At 38.7% G+C, this 15,798-nt stretch overlaps 2 protein-coding genes across 9 annotated transcripts in view; both read left to right on the top strand.

Moving 5' to 3' along the window:
• PDPK1 (3-phosphoinositide dependent protein kinase 1) overlaps positions 1 to 5,744 on the top strand; it is a 31,625-nt gene extending 25,881 nt beyond the window's left edge. For all 5 annotated transcript variants that reach the window (XM_039560265.1, XM_039560263.1, XM_039560262.1 and 2 more), the window contains one exon: positions 572 to 5,744. In XM_039560265.1, the coding sequence (XP_039416199.1) occupies positions 572 to 679 (108 nt within the window). In that variant the 3' untranslated portion in view covers positions 680 to 5,744. The remainder of the gene's footprint in view (positions 1 to 571) is intronic.
• Positions 5,745 to 5,931: 187 nt separating this feature from the next.
• The window catches only part of LOC104684908 (BTB/POZ domain-containing protein KCTD5), a 31,204-nt gene continuing 21,337 nt past the window's right edge, over positions 5,932 to 15,798 (top strand). Inside the window, exons 1-4 of one of the 4 annotated variants that reach the window (XM_019281523.2) lie at positions 5,932 to 6,219; positions 13,516 to 13,624; positions 13,835 to 13,926; positions 14,758 to 14,853. In XM_019281523.2, coding sequence (XP_019137068.1) covers positions 5,986 to 6,219; positions 13,516 to 13,624; positions 13,835 to 13,926; positions 14,758 to 14,853 — 531 coding nt within the window. In that variant the 5' untranslated portion in view covers positions 5,932 to 5,985. The remainder of the gene's footprint in view (positions 6,220 to 13,515; positions 13,625 to 13,834; positions 13,927 to 14,757; positions 14,854 to 15,798) is intronic. The other 3 variants (XM_010392538.3, XM_019281524.2, XM_010392539.3) reach the window with 3 other exon arrangements.

The raw sequence follows: 15,798 nt of genomic DNA, 5'->3' as shown, positions 1-15,798 counted from the left end.
TAAGGTCCTTGGGCAATTTCTGTAAGCTGTTATCAAAAAGATTTTTCTGGAGAAGGTATAATAGCTTAGATACAAAATTTCATAGTCTTAATTTAAAACAAAAATAAACAAAAACCTGAACAAAGTCAACCAACCAAAAAAAGGCACAAAATCCTCACCCCCAAACAAAATCAAACAATAAAAAAACAAAAATCACACAAAAACGCACTCTGACATACACATTTCTCACAAAAATGCAACTGTATTTTTATTATTAGTGTTTAAATAAACTGTAAGTGGATTTTGGGATTTGAAGGACATTCTTAAGGGCTTCTAAAATTTAGCCCTCTTTATATGTAGTGAATAATGAGAGGTGTATTAATATATTGTCAGTTGACTGCTTAAAAATATTGAGGTGCCAGATGTATGGTTAATCAGTAATATATAATGTTACATAGCTGTAATTGAGTTTAACTTTCAGAAAGTTAATGAACTAATTATGAATAATTATTTTATTGGTAGGTGCAGAATTACTACTGCTTTTTGGTTTAACTATGTTTGGAGTAATCATTGAAATGTTGTTCACTTATAGCCAAACAGGACATATTACCTGATGGACCCAAGTGGGAATGCTCATAAATGGTGCAAAAAGATACATGAAGTTTGGCGGCACAGATACCACCAGAATGCTGCAAAATAGTAAAGCTCATCCAAAATTTCCGTTTCCCTTCTTGCTGCTAGAACTCCGTGTGCAGCCGATCAGAGGAGTCTTTTCAACCCACCTATTACCATCTCAAGGGGAAGCATACGTCTGAAATGTTTTTGTTTTGTGTTTGTCTGTTTGGTTTTTTTTTTTTTTGTTTTAATTTTTTTTTTTTTTAAGAAGGAAAAAAAAAAGGAAGAAAAGCAAAAACCTAATGGAATTCAGGGTTGCTTTGCTCGCTCTTTGTGCTTCTGTTGAGGCTTCCACATGCATATCATTGCAGTGAAGATCTTGCTTTTGTGCACTTCAGTTCGGTTTCTGCTGCAGACTAGTGGATAGACCTTGCATTACCAGCTTCACTTAAGATGAGTTAAAACCAATCCACACGCACACACGCCGAATCATGTACCAGCCTTGCATTTTATGGGGCTGGAGTTTTCTGTGACTCTCAGATTATCATTAAACTGTGTTTCATCAGGGAGCTTTTATATGCCTCTCCTACGTACCACCTCTTTGTTTTCTCTTCCTTTCCTCACAGTCCCCCAGCTTATTGGTATATGGCATTTGTAGCCAGGTCAGTTGCACCCTTGTGTAATTCCTAATATAGCTCTGGTTGCAGGATTTGTGTGGTACTTTAGTAATTATGTGAGTGAATCAGATGTATTTGTCTGACAGACAGGCTCCAATGATAAAAGTTTTGGAAAAGTAAAATGCTGAACATAGCACTGAAATTTCTAAAATTGAGATGTTGGCTTCTGAAGCATTTTAAACATTAAGTTTAAATTTTAATATAAGTCATATGTGTGTTTAATCAAGGGATGGTAAACTTACCAGCATGCTTTTAATTAATGCTAACTAAAAGAGAAACTAGTTAGTATGGGGAAGAAAAGGCTACTATTGAAATAGTAACTAGTTTTTCACCTTTTCAGCAAACGAGGTCTAGAAGCTTTTTTTCCAGGGTGTGTATGTGTTGTGCATTTTAGTGGGGCCAACCTATTTATCTGAGTAGAGAAGGAAGTGTGAAAACTTTGTACAATTGATTACTTGACTTTTTTTTTTTTTGTCTCATTTTATAATGAGATGTCAATTCTGTTTTTGGCCAAACATTCAGGAACTCTGGAAAAAAATGTAAGCAATTGAAATATAGATAATAAAGTAATCTGGTTAGAAAAAGGCAAATATTGATACAAAGAGGAAAATATATGGTACTTAAAGCATATCTATAAAATGAAAATATTTTTCATATCAATCTCCTTTACCCTCTTCAAATTATGGCTATTTTTTGTGGTCAAACATTTCTTGTAGTGTTACAAAGACACAACTTCCTGTGTGGCATGCCTGTGTTCCTAGACCTTGCATAGAGGAATGACCTAGGTCTGGACAAAGGCATTCCTTTCTTGTTTTAAAAGCAGTATAAACATCACACCTATTTATTCACTCACTACACATACCATTACTTGGCATTTTGAGTTGTCATACTATGATGTGCTTTTCCTTCCACCAAAGAAAGGTTTCTCTATAATGTTGAAAAAACTCCTAGGCTACTGTTTCTAGAAGCAGTCTTTTAAAAACAATGGCTTATCAAATTTCTCAGAAAATACATGAATGTCGAATATTTTCTTGTATAGGGTGAAGGAGATTTATTATTGATCTCTTAAAAACTGTGTTATATGGTTGAACTTGATGGCAGTTCAGCTTTTCCAGTCTTTAAAAGAGGCAGTGCAGTTGCCTTTGCTTTTGGAGCCAACTGCGTTCTTGTAGTCTTCTATATCCCACCACGTATGGAAACCTGAGAGAAGCAAATCCCTGGTTTACTGTGTCTGGTGTTAAGGGAGAGAAGGTGTCCTGTAAATGGCTGAGATGAGGAAGACAGAAAAGTGTTCCCTTTGCATCATGAGAAATTTCATCACATACGAAGTACACTCCTTGTCACTCAAATTTGAATAGCACAGGGCATCTTTGGTCTGAGTCTGTAGTAAGCTATATGTGCCATTCTAACCAAGATGACATGTATTTTAAGGCTGTTGCAGTGCTGTCCATTTGTTCTCCAGCTGTCAAATTCCAGCCATGTGTTGTGTCCACTGGAGGCAAGCCCCATACCCCTTTTGGATTTAGTCTCTGCTATAGAGATCCAGACAGATCCCCAGCTTTATACAGGGGAGTTTGGCAGTGATGGAGGTTCACGGTGCCACTGCTGTTCCATGTGACAAAACTTGGCCTTACATAAAAAGTCTGGCAAAATGACCTCCATTGGCTTGTTAACTAGGTATAATTCTCGGTGTGCTTAAACATGTTTTCTGTAATGTTTAGATTTTGTCATTTTACCATAACAAGTTAATTGCTATGTTTTTTCACACCTTGAAAATCTTCCCTCAGTAGACTTCCATCCTGCCCACCAAAAGCTTTCAGCCAGCCAGATCTTGGTAGCAGTAAGCTGGCAAGAAGGTATCTGGAAGGCTGATGTCTGCATTCTAGAAGTCCTTTTTTTTTAACTGACCATGCTGTTATTAGAAAACTATGAGCATCTCTTACAGGCATCACTCCGCTTAGAACTTCAGTATTCCTAATCCAGTCTTACTTAGCTACTGCCTTTTTAGGAAGGAACTAGAACTTTCCTGGGAGAGGTATTTCTATTTCTTGGGCTATAGGTGGAATCTGTGAGTTTGAAAGGTGGCAGGAGTAGAGAGTGAGATGTCACAAAGCAATTGTGGATTCAGGTATGTTTTACCAGTTTGTCCACTTAAATGTGTGTTGACAGGTGCTGCATACTTTGAAGGGCTGGTACCCATTTTAAATGCTTATACCTGATGTGGGGTAGATTCATATCTTTGGCCTGAAGATCACTCCTGTGGTTCGTGGGAGTTCATGGAATGCAATGGGCAAGGGAGGTTCTTCAGAGCTGCACGTAAGCCCAGGTGATTTTTCTGCTTTTAATCCAAGGTTTTCAAAGCATAAAAAAAATTGTTAGGTACTTGAAGACTCTTCTTAAGATTCCTCCTCACTGCAGGCCTACTGAAAACCCAATCTGTTGGTGCATTCCATCTCTTGCAATTTGAACAATTGCCAATAATTTATGAAGAATCTGGTCAATAGTGTTGTCATTTTGCTTTGCTTGGTATTTGAACTTCAGAAAGGTATTTATTCCATCTTTTTCTGTGTGTGGAGCTTAAGAAAGGATGAAGTACTACTGCCCAGTCACAAGAAGTTCAAGACTACTTTGATAAACTGAGAAATTAGTTTGTTACCGTTCACCTTAAAGTCGAGTTTTGTAAAGGTTTTGTATTAAGGAAGAGTTACTTCAGGTGTGATGCTGAGGCGTTGTGAGCAAACTGATATTGCCTATTAAGATTCCATTTGCTAAGCACTTAGATGCTGAGAAGATCAAACTATCAGACAGTACTGTGCTCTCCTTTCCTCCTTCTGACATGATCTAATTGTGAACTATCTGCTATTACATAAGTCTGGAAAGAACTGTGGATTGAAACAAATATGTGATGATTCTAATCAGTTTTCATAGTTCAAGATGCTTAATTTAATGTGCTTGATATATTTTGTGCTGGGAACTTTGAAGAATTATGAGAATTTCCCACATGTACATTTTCTTTTGAATGATTTAGTAAAGTCAAGACAATGACTTAATTTGGCTTGTCGACAAAACATTTGATTTCAACACCTTGCTGAGGAGAGAACTTGTGAATTAATAGCTGCCTAAACATGTGGCCTCTGGATTCTGATCATTCTTTCTACTAGTAAATTGCACAAATAGGTGTGGTATTTATATCTGAAATTTTGCTGAATGCCTGTAATACTTCATGGAAATATTTTATTAATCAAATGGAAATGTTCCTGCAAAGCCTCATGATGCAGATTATCCATCAGTTGATCAAGTGAGCTTACAGACAAAGTTCTGTGACCCAAAATGGCACGTTTTCATATATGACTGATAATTTCAGAATGTTTCCTCTTTCGTAGAAGAGATTACTGTTATGCAACAAACAGTTGGAGAGGTTCTTAAGCACCTAATAGCCTGGTTTTAGAATAAATAGAATATACTGAGTTGGAAAGGACCCATCAGGGTCATCAAGTCCAACTCCTGGCCCTGTGCAGGACTCCCCAGCAATCCCACCATGTGCCAGACACCCTCTTGAACTCAGGCAGGCTTGCTAGTGTGACCACTTCTTAGGGAGCCTGTACCAGCGTTCAGCCGCCATCTGGGTGAAAAACCTTTTCCTGACACGTAACCTAAACCTCCCGTGACTCAGCTTCATGCCATTTCCTCGAGTCCTGTCCCTGGGCAAGAGAGAAGTCTTGTCTGTCAGCCGGGCCATGAATGTAGATGGTTGCCGTTTGACAAAGCTTCCTATGGCCATGTACTAACCGATTTGATGTGGCGAATGTTCAAAATGGTAGCAGAACTTAAAATTACTGTATCTGACAAAAGAAAAAAAAATAGGAACCAGGAACAATAATCAGTTTTGATAGTTGTATGCTGTTTTCAGGTTGGTGGCAGTCAGTTACATGTGTAATATGCTCTACCTGGTTTGTAGCTTAACTGTGATGTAAAGAAAAAAGAAAAAAAAGGAAAAACCCACCCCAAACAAACAAAACCCCTGACCACCCCTCAACAAACCACAAAACAATCTCCCCTCCTCCAAGAACTTGTGAAGACAGAAGCAAATAATGCAATGATATAAGATACACACTTTTGTATTTTTATTCTTATAAGGTTATTTGCTGGCTCTTGTTGGCCTCTAGTTCAGTCTGTGTTATTTAAATTCTAATATATGAATTATTTGGATTGAATTCATGTTCGGGGCCATGGTGTTGTATGTATTGATGTACAGCCTTGAATGTGAATAATTATTGTAAACTATATTTTACACCTTTTTTCTGGCTTTATTATATAAATTTTCTATTGGTCGATGATTTAATCATATCTCATAATTTAATGACTGTTTATTCTCCTCCTGACAGATCTCTGTGCTGTAGATGTGTAGTTAGTGACTGGATGACGGATTTCACTTATGCTTGGTAGTCTGTAATAAAGGCATGTAGGGTTCTGCGCGGCCTCCGCCTCTTCCTTCCGCCGTGGGCAGAGGGGCAGGGGGCACACGAGACGGGCCCGCGGCCTCCGGCCCGGTGGCGGCCCTGTCGCAGGCGTGAGCGCTGCTCCCGGAACCCCGGGCCGAAGCCGCTCGGGCGCCGGGCGAGAAGGAGGCAGGGCGCTGTTTCAGCCGCCGCTTCCGGTGGGCGGTGCGCCTGGGGCCCGGCAGCCGGGGCGGCCCCTTCCGGCGGTGGCGAGGATGGCGGCGGAGAACCACTGTGAGTTTCCCGTGCCCCCGGCTGGCGGCCTCGGTGCGGGCGGGCCCTGCCGTAGGTGTAACTCGGCACCGCTGCCCGGCGCGGGTCCCGGCAAGTGGGTCCGGCTGAACGTGGGGGGCACCTGCTTCCTGACCACTCGACAGACGCTCTGCAGGGATCCTAAGTCCTTCCTCTTCCGCCTCTGCCAGGCCGACCCCGACCTGGACTCGGACAAGGTGAGCGCGGGCCCCGCCGCGCCCGCTCCGCGCTCCGGGCCCGCTCCCCTGTCCCCGCTCGCCGCGCTGAGGGTGCGCTGCGGCTGGTGCCCGGTCCCCCTGTGACGCCTGCCTAGGCGGCCGCCGGCGTGAAGGAAACGCGGGGCCCGGCGCCGCGGTGAGGGGCGGCAGGAACGACTCTGCTGCTGTGGAGGGAGTCTTTCTGAAGAGTGTTGCTTAATGAGTGATGTCGTGCGAAGCAGTTGGGTTCGTGAATAACAAAGCTGCTCATAAATACAGCAGAGAGCATAGTAGTGTTTGTACGTTTGTGTAATTTTTTAATGTTGTCTGACGGGGTTTAGTTCTGGCGTTTTAATGGAATATCTGCGTGCACTGACATTGTGTTATTTCTGCACTGTCATTATTCTCTTGTTCAATTACAAGAACCAGAGCGAAGTACTTTTGATAATCTCTCCCTTAGACGTAGCATTCTGTCTTTTCAGCAATTCTTGCAGAAAAATGTTGCGTATTCTGCATAGATGGTGGATGAATATTTTGGTATTCACTCTGACTCATTTTTAGTAGGGAAAAAAATTATTAATATTTTATTTTTGGTGTGGTATGTAGTAATGGATATAAAGTATTTCTATATAGTGCTGGCTCTGAAAGAGATTTTGGAGCATCACAGACAAAAAACCATTTTCCACTACAGTACAGTTAGGGATAAAAAAGGAACAGCTTATAACACTTGAATGTATAATCAACAGGTTCAAAATAAGGAGTTGCTTATTATATATAAATTTTGAAATTTTTTTTTTCAGTGAGGTTACTAGTAAAAGTCATCATTTTTTCTGGCATAACTTCCAGGAAGGATACTTGAACACTTAAGATAATGAACAGAACCTAATGTTCCTGAGAGTTAGAGGGAAAAAATCTTAAAGTGTGGTGGTGTGGGAATTGTTTTGTTGTTGTCTTTGGTTTTGGTTGAGGTTTTTTTGGAGAGTTTAAACTAACCTATAAAAGTAAATTCAAAAATGTAGGTGGCTTGCTGATAGGTTAACTCTTTGTTTGGGAGAGAGTAGGGAAGCATTCCTCTAAGGTTTTTCTAATTAAAAGATGAAGCACTGCTATATACTCTGGCAGATGGGAGGGCCAGTTGTGTCCTGGGGTGCATCAGGCCCAGCATTGCCAGCTGGGCAAGGGAGGGGATTGTCCCCCTCTGCTCTGTTCTGGGGTGTGGCCTCACCTTGAGTCCTGTGGGCAGTTTTGGACACCACAGTATCAGAAGGACCTAAGGCTCTTAGAGAGCATCTGAAGGAGGGACACAAAGATTCTGAAGGGGAAGCCATATGACAAATTGCTGAGGTCATTTGGCTTCTTCAGCTGGCGGAGGCCGAGAGAAGGCTTATCACTGTCTGCATCTTCCTCCTGAGGGAAGGAATCTCTGCTCTGTGTGACCAGTGACAGGACCCAAGGGAGCGGCAGGGAGCTGTGTCAGGAGAGGTTTATGTTGGATATCAGGAAAAGGTTCTTTACACAGAGGTTGGTTGAACGCTGGATCAGGCTTCCCAGGGAATGGTCATGGCCCCAAGCCATGAGCTTGACAGAGCTCAGGCACATGGTGGGATTGTTGGGGCTGTGCTGTGCAGGGCCAGGAGTTGGACTTGATCCTTGTGGGTCCCTTCCAACTCAGGATATTCTGTGATTCTGTGATTTCCTTAATGCTTGCTACTGTAAAGAACTGACAGGCTTCAAGAAAGGTAGCATGCTGGCCTTTAAACTACCTTCAGGTACTAATGTTGAATGGGATGGGGCAGCCTGTCTCTCACTGTCAGGTATGTTTCCACTTCTAATGGAAGAAAGATTAACCTTTGGCACACCCTGTGGCCAAACTAGTGTTTCATGGAATAAGATAGTGACACTGATTCTCTGAATTTAATGTTTCACAATGTCACGCACAACTTTGTATTTAAAACTGTTTGAGAATCATTTCAGCAAATGAGTGAGCGGTAGTGGTCATACTTACTGTTCGCAATAGGATTTGTTTTCCATAGTATTTAGATCTTGGTTTAGAGGTGAATACATAAAAACAGACAAGCAGAGCCTTGCTCTCCTTTTCATCATTGTTTAACTAATTCAATGCTTTTACTGCATTACTGTTAATGATTTACATATATTTCCCTATTTCAGCATCTTCCTATTTTAGCTATATACCAGTTTTTCTTTTGCAAATGGTTCTAGCATTCTTTTAACTTTCCCCTAAGCAAGGAGATTATCAAAGTTTCTTAATAAGGTTTTGGCAGTAGTATTCATACTTGATTTTTAATGCCTTTCTAAAGTTGGCATGGAATCTGTTAGAGAAGGAAGAACGCAAGCACTGAGTGTTTTAGCAAAATCAAAGTCTTCTTGGTAGCACAACCTTGACTGTCAGCATTAAGAAATATCTAAATCATAGTCATTCTTCTAAGAAATAACAGATGCACTTCATTTGTCCATGAGGTTTCTGACTTGTCGGGTGGCTTGTGTTACTGATGTAGTTTTGATGAGTACTGCTAGTCTGCAGACACTCAAAGTTTTTAGGCCACACAATTTGTGAAAAATTCAGTAGTTCAATATTTAAAAAGCACAGAGGATAGGGGAAACAATTATTTGTAAATCCAGATTTAGTACCAAATATGACTGTATTTCTCTGCATATTGCTGCCTTTATCAGAGCTTCTGCTTGCTCAGTATGTGTAAATGATGTCATTTTTTAAAATAGTCGTGCTAGCGCATACAGCCTCGAGCCAAGAGCTTGGTGGTGTGAATTCTGAGTGTGTCCAGATCCAGTATCGATCACAATGAAGATAATTAATTGGAAATAAATCTAGGACATTTCGACTAGTGTTTTAGTGCAATTCTTGGGGAGATTGTTAAATGGGATTACGGAGGCATATGTATTTGGTCTGCTTTTTGAGGCCTACTGGACTCCTGTACTGGATTCTAGTATCCACAGTTCCAGGTCACAGCAGGTCAGTGACTAGTCACAAGGTGAAATCTGAATTGGTGAAAAGTTATAAAGAAAAAACTTTTTTTGCCAAGAAGTTTAAGGAGTCACTTCTCAGTCCAGATATACAAACATGGAGACAAGAAATCTAATACTGAAGCCTGTTCAGTCTAGCGAAGGTATTGTGAAATCCAGCTAGCAAAGTGTCAAACTATAGATGTCCTTGCCAGAAAGTACATAGTGTTAGCAGTGACAGTAGTTATTTATTGGAGTGGTTAGGTTTTACCACAACTTTCTAAAGGTTAAATTTCACTGTAAATAAATTGAGTTCTATGGGGGTTTTAAACTCACATCAGGGTAAATGTTCATTATGATTCCTTTTGAGCCTCAATCTCTATAAAGACTGAGTGAAAACATTTGCAACTGGAATACATGATAATTTAATTGCTTTGGTCAGTATTTTTCAGAGGAATGTGATTGTGAGCTACATTGACTTTTCATTGGTACGATGAACCAGGTGATTGAAAGTTTAAGAGCAAGTTACTGCCTTTCCTCTAAAATTCTGTGGTGTTTATAACTTGAACTAAACGTTAGTGTGGGAGAGTGGTAATAAACAAATGCAGTCTTCACTGTATGTGGGCAATGCTGTCTTCTAAATGGTGTCCTCATAAGCATGTATGAAAAAGGCCTAGAACTTACAGACAATGAAGAAAAAACTCTTGAGAGAAGAATGTAATGCAAAAATAAACCTGGGTAAAGATAGAGACAGTCAGATGATTAACTAACAGTTTAGGGTTCGATGCCTGAAGACAACTGGTGCATTTGTTTTGAGTTTTCTTATGAAGAATGTCAACATTTGCATGAAACTTCTCTAGGTGTGGGATAATGTGACTATACTGAATAGAGAGGAAACTTGAATTTCTGCTGCTGTTCTGGTAAACATTAATACCTGTTTGTATAAAATACATCTAAAAGAGAGAGAACTCGGAATCCTTATTAGAATGTAGGTTTTTCTGACATTTATGGTATTCACTTAAAGTTTGGGAAATGGCTTCAAAGTACCTACACTTGTATCAGTGAAGATTCAAACTTGCTCAAAGCTTGTAGAAAAACAATTTACTAGTCAGCAGAGGAAATTGCATAGCTGGGGCATCAAAGTCTATTAATACTTAAGTTAGCAAGCCTACAGCTAGTTATGTCTGTGCAAACTAGCTACCTCTTTAAATTGTCCAGATCACACTGGATCACATTTGCAATTTATTATTTTATCTTACACTAAAACTGTTTATATTAAAAGTGTCAAAATGCTAATTAGATGTGATAATACAGTGTGTTTTCATGTACGTGTGGATGAAACCAATCCTGATAATATTCTGAAAGACTTAGGACCTGTATTTTTAGAGTACTAGGTAGAGCAGATGACTGTACTTCTGCATCAGCTTGTATTGGATTTATGTTTACGTAAATATCCTTAAAGATCTAGTGTAATCGGCTTTTCTCAGTGATTTCAACATGAAATGCTTAGCATACATTGAAGGATATTCAGGCAGCTCAATCAAAAGGAGGAGTGATAAGGCAATTTGTATAGGAAGATGCTGAGGAAGTAAATTTTTTGCCTCACTTGCTTGTGCATTATTTGCATATGGTTACAATATTCCTTACTGATTGGTTCATCTTTTGGGTCTTGACTCCCTGGTGCTAGTGTGTAGCGTATCTGAGCTGTAAGGTATCCTCCTCTTAATGTTAATGAATGCATATTTTCTATGTCTGTAATCTGGGTAAGCAACTTTTGCATGAAATTTAGATGCTAAAGTGAATCCTGTTGACAGAATTTGGGTTGCACACTCTTAAAATTTAGCCAGAGTTCTTTACCTGTTGATATTTACTAATGTAAAAAAAAAAAAAATCTATTACAGCAAAAATTATAGGACTTTCGTGTGCCTTCTTTTTTATTATTTTTCAAGACACCTTGTTGTCTGAAAGGCTTCATAGAGTAAACTATGACAGTACTGAGGTGGTATTTTTTTCATGTATGACCTCTCATAAGGTGGAAGTTGAAAGACAAGGCCTGACAGCTTCTTCCCTTTGTGGTTTTGTTGGAAGCTTGTTTAGTATATAGAAATCAACTCAGAAAAAACCAATTTCAGATAATGTAACCCTTTAAAAAGAAAAAGTTCAGGCCTTTTGTGCAAGGAGTGAAGTAGCCATTGTTACTTAAGATTTCATTTAGAGCTTTCAATTACTTTGCTTCTGTGACCCACCTCTCTATCTCTGTAGTGGCGTAGAGCTGATGACTGGTGTTGCTTCAGAAGGTGATGTGAGAAAACACTGCAGTGTAAAAAATTACAATCATCTTAATGAAGAAGATTATTTCTAGAGATCTGTTTTTCTTAACTGGGAAGACTTCCAGTTTTGTAAGCCCTCTGTTTCTTAATGCAGTTCAAATGATGACCACGTACTGGTTTTTTTCTTTAAAACAGTGCTTCTTTTTATCTGTTTTGTATCATCCTTTGCAACCTCGCTGGTTTCTGTTCTTTTACTAAATAATACTTTTCACCTTATAATTTGTCAGCTATTTTAATTTCTTTGGGTTGTATATGTAGATTGTTCATTCTTGAAGTGTTTTGCTAGGTAATGTAAATATATTTATAGATGAAATATTAAAACTACACTACTTCATCTGTCTACTGGTTTTGATGCATAGTCTTGCTTTTGTGAGACCATGAGCTTAGATCAGAAGAAATTGTGATTAGAATTCATCAAGCATTGGCTGGTCTGAGTGTAGGTTAACTGACAGCATGTTTTAATATGTTAGCGTTTTCTTGAACAGTTAATTTTATACAGAATTATACACCACTTCTTCTAAAATGACACTATGTTTAGGTGTGTAAAGCATTTGATTGTAATTTTAGAAAGGGTTTATGGCTTTTGTAGTTCAGGCTGTGGTCTTTCTACATTCTACCAATCCTGGTTAGACAAGTGCAGTTATTCAGAAACTGCATCTATGTACTTGAAAATACATCCGCCATCTTTTCCTCCAGTGAAACATTTCAGGAACTCTAGGTACTGTTGAGTAAGAGAGTTTTCAGGTATCACAGTTCAGTAATCAAACCTTTACATATAAGCGTTAATGTTCAAATACAGAGGATTGCATCAGTAGAATTTCTTTCATATGGAAGAGCAAGTGTCACTAGTACCTATGGTTTTGAGGGAGTATGATCCAAATTTAGCTAGGGTTGTTGGTAATGATGATTTTTTGAGTATCTCCTGTAAACTACTAGAATATTAAAAATAAGAATAAGTAAAAAAGTATTTGGGGTGCTGCCACATCTCTCCAGTATATATCTGTAGGATATCCATTGCACCAAAACCTTATGTAGTAATGGATTAATACAGTCAGTGATCCACTTGGTAGTAGAAAGGAGCAGTGGATCAGTTAGAAATCTTTCTATGAATCTTCTTTAGACATCTGGCCAGCACGAAGTATGTCAGTACTGTTTTGATTGCAGGGGTTCACACATAGATTCTAAATAACACAGGAAGTACCAATTTTGTTTCTTTATCTCTTTGTCGCGAGTATCAACTCTGCAGGTGAATTTCTTGAACTGTTTTGCAATTCACAAAATGCTGTAGTCTGTTGGTTTAGTTAGTTTGAGCTATTCATCTATTCCTTCATTGTCTGCATGAGGTAGGTAGGAACTGCATCTTCAGTGTGCTTTCATTTTTTGAAGATGCATGTATAGCCCTTGCTTGGTACACAGCAGTTCTCAGTACCCTGTGAGTATTTGGACATCTGAACTAAGACAAAACCAAATATTTTTAGAGCAAAGTGTTGAGGTTAAAAAGAATTAGGTTTGTTTGCCTTTAATTAAAAAAAAAAAAGAAAAAGGAAAAACTGGTATTTGAAGCTCACTAGAATGTAGCCTTTGTTCTGACTCTTCAGGTTCCCAAACAAAATTTCCTGATTTTAAGTGCTATTTTTAACCTTAATTTTCAGTGTTCTCACTTACTGCTTTGATCTTTCATGCCGACAATGTTAATCATTGATAAGGGGTTGGGGGGATTGATCAGGTAAGAGAAGTTGTGTATTGGATGATTTGAGTGATCAGTCTGATACAGTAACAGTTACATTGTTTAATTCCTTTTATTGTCTTCAGGGATGTGGCTACATCTGCATACCTGCTCACTGTGAGGTGAAGATTAGCTTGCAGTTCCCACTTGGATGTTCAGATCATTGTGGGGTTTTTGGTTTGTTTGTTTTGGGCTTTGTTGTTCTCTTGCTTTGTTTTGGGTTGTTTGTTTGGTTTGTGTTTGTTTGTTTTTCTAATCTAGGATGAAACAGGTGCCTATTTAATAGACAGAGACCCAACCTACTTTGGGCCAGTGCTGAACTATCTCAGACATGGGAAACTGGTTATTAACAAGGACCTAGCTGAGGAAGGTAAGACATTTCTAAATATCCTGTTTTCTTGCCACTTGCTTATTGTTTCCACTTCTTTTGAGTCACCAAAACTAATTTAGAACTATATTATCATAGGGAAAAATAAATAATTTTCTGTAGCTTTTGAGAGGATAGTCTTATGAACTGGTTGGTAATTTTGGCCTGGAATCTTTGGTTATACTGTCTTCCCAAAAAATGTTTTCATACTAGGTGTACTGGAAGAGGCTGAATTCTACAATATCACATCTCTAATAAAACTGGTAAAGGACAAAATAAGAGAAAGAGACAGCAAAATCTCACAGGTGAGGCTGTTTTCTCATGTGCTTTTGAATATTTGTTCTATAACAAGTAGTGAGTGGGTTCCATTTGGTTTTTTTTATGAAATGGCTGATTTCCCCATTAAGATTCTGAATGGCTGCCTCCATCACTGCATGATCTGGAACCACTAGTATGCAAAGATTAATATTCTTAATTGCTGCCAGTTGGCTTACAAAGTTCACAGATCTCATTCAAAAACGGGAAACATTCTAAGTAATTGTTCAAAAATGTCTGGTGATAGAATTTGTCATAGTGTCATTTCTGGAAATAGTTATTTTAGAGAACAGCTTTTGTAGGACATATCTTTCTCATTTACTTTTAGATGCTCTGAATATGATGAGCTTGCTTAACTATGGTAATAACTGCTGTTTATACAGTATGTTTATGCAGCATACATACAGATGCTGTTTAGCTCCTGTCATATGTTTTTGTAGCAAAGTTACTTTCTTTATTTGTAATGCTCTGTGATTGAGAAGGTTGCCTCTACTCATAGCAGCTCATATTCTCTATGAAAGTGAATATGATACAGTTTGTTCTTTAACTCTGCTATTCTGGCTTCCCTGGTAATTGAGTCTTCATGGAGATACTACAAACTCATGTTGCCAAATTTCTCTTGAAGCCAGGTTGTGGGATCACAGGGTTGCTCTGATAGCATTTACTATAGGTCTCAGCTAAAATGGTCCTAATTATTCATTGTTCTGGATGGGTTCAAAGTGGTGTTGCTTACCATTTCTAGAGAGTAAGGGCAACTTCAGACAAGTCACAAACATAGTGAATTCCATGCCCTATTGAGCATCTTCTATTTCTTCTTGAAGGTGCCAGTCAAACATGTGTACAGAGTGCTGCAGTGTCAGGAAGAAGAACTCACTCAAATGGTCTCCACAATGTCCGATGGCTGGAAATTTGAACAGGTAAAAAAGTTCATATCGGGTATAGTTACATCATCTTCTAAAAAATGAGTTTTGTGAAAGAGGAATATAAATTAAATTCCATGCATCTTTTTTAATTCAGTCATTTTCAGAATTTGGATAAACATACACAGCTAAGTTAAATGTGATGTTTGTGTTTGCATTTATCATAGAACAAAAAAAAAAAAAAGTAGCTTTCCAGGAGGTAAATTTTGCTGACTTTCTATAAAAACATCTGCAACATGTCTGAAATGTAATTCTTCAGTGTCTACACATGAGCAGTTGAAGGGTGAATCAACCAGAATTAACCAATAGAAGTTTATATGAATGGTAGGTTAGATAAGAAGAGCTCTGGGTAAAAGAGATGAGCTTGGGAGATAAATGTTTGCCAGGCCCAAAGAGTGGTTCTTCAAAAAAAACTGGTCCACAAAGGAGGGTGAACTTTAACTGTCTGGATGTGAAGCTTGATAGCTGTGAGCTATGTGAATGTTTTTGTTCTTTGCAGTGCATAAAAATAGCTGTGTGTGTACATTCAAGAACACACTGTAAAATCGCAAGATCTTTGATAATCTTTGATAATCTCTGTAAGTAAGAAATTAACTGTACAGCTTATTCACCCTTCACATTCCTAATCCAGCAGAGTATTTAAACTGCATTGGAGCAATGCATCTGTTGACTCTGAAACACAAGTGTTCATTTGCTAACACCTTTTTCAGCGTCTGATGCCTACTATAGGAGAAATTGAAAGAAGCGCGAGCCCATTATCCTGTTCAGTCTCACTCTAATAACACAACAAAGCAACATTTAAAAAACGTTCATGACACAAAGGTAAAAGAGAACATTTTGTTTATATTTGATAAAATGGGGAAGCTGCTAGTGACATGGAGACAGCCATGAGCAAATAGACTAAACCGGCACAGAGAAAGCTTCTTATGCTTCAGTACTTCG

This window comes from Corvus cornix, chromosome 14, assembly GCF_000738735.6.
Source record: "Corvus cornix cornix isolate S_Up_H32 chromosome 14, ASM73873v5, whole genome shotgun sequence".
Taxonomy (NCBI): domain Eukaryota; kingdom Metazoa; phylum Chordata; class Aves; order Passeriformes; family Corvidae; genus Corvus; species Corvus cornix.
The sequence above is the reverse complement of the archived record's forward strand: the minus strand, read 5'-3'. Positions and strand labels throughout refer to the sequence as shown.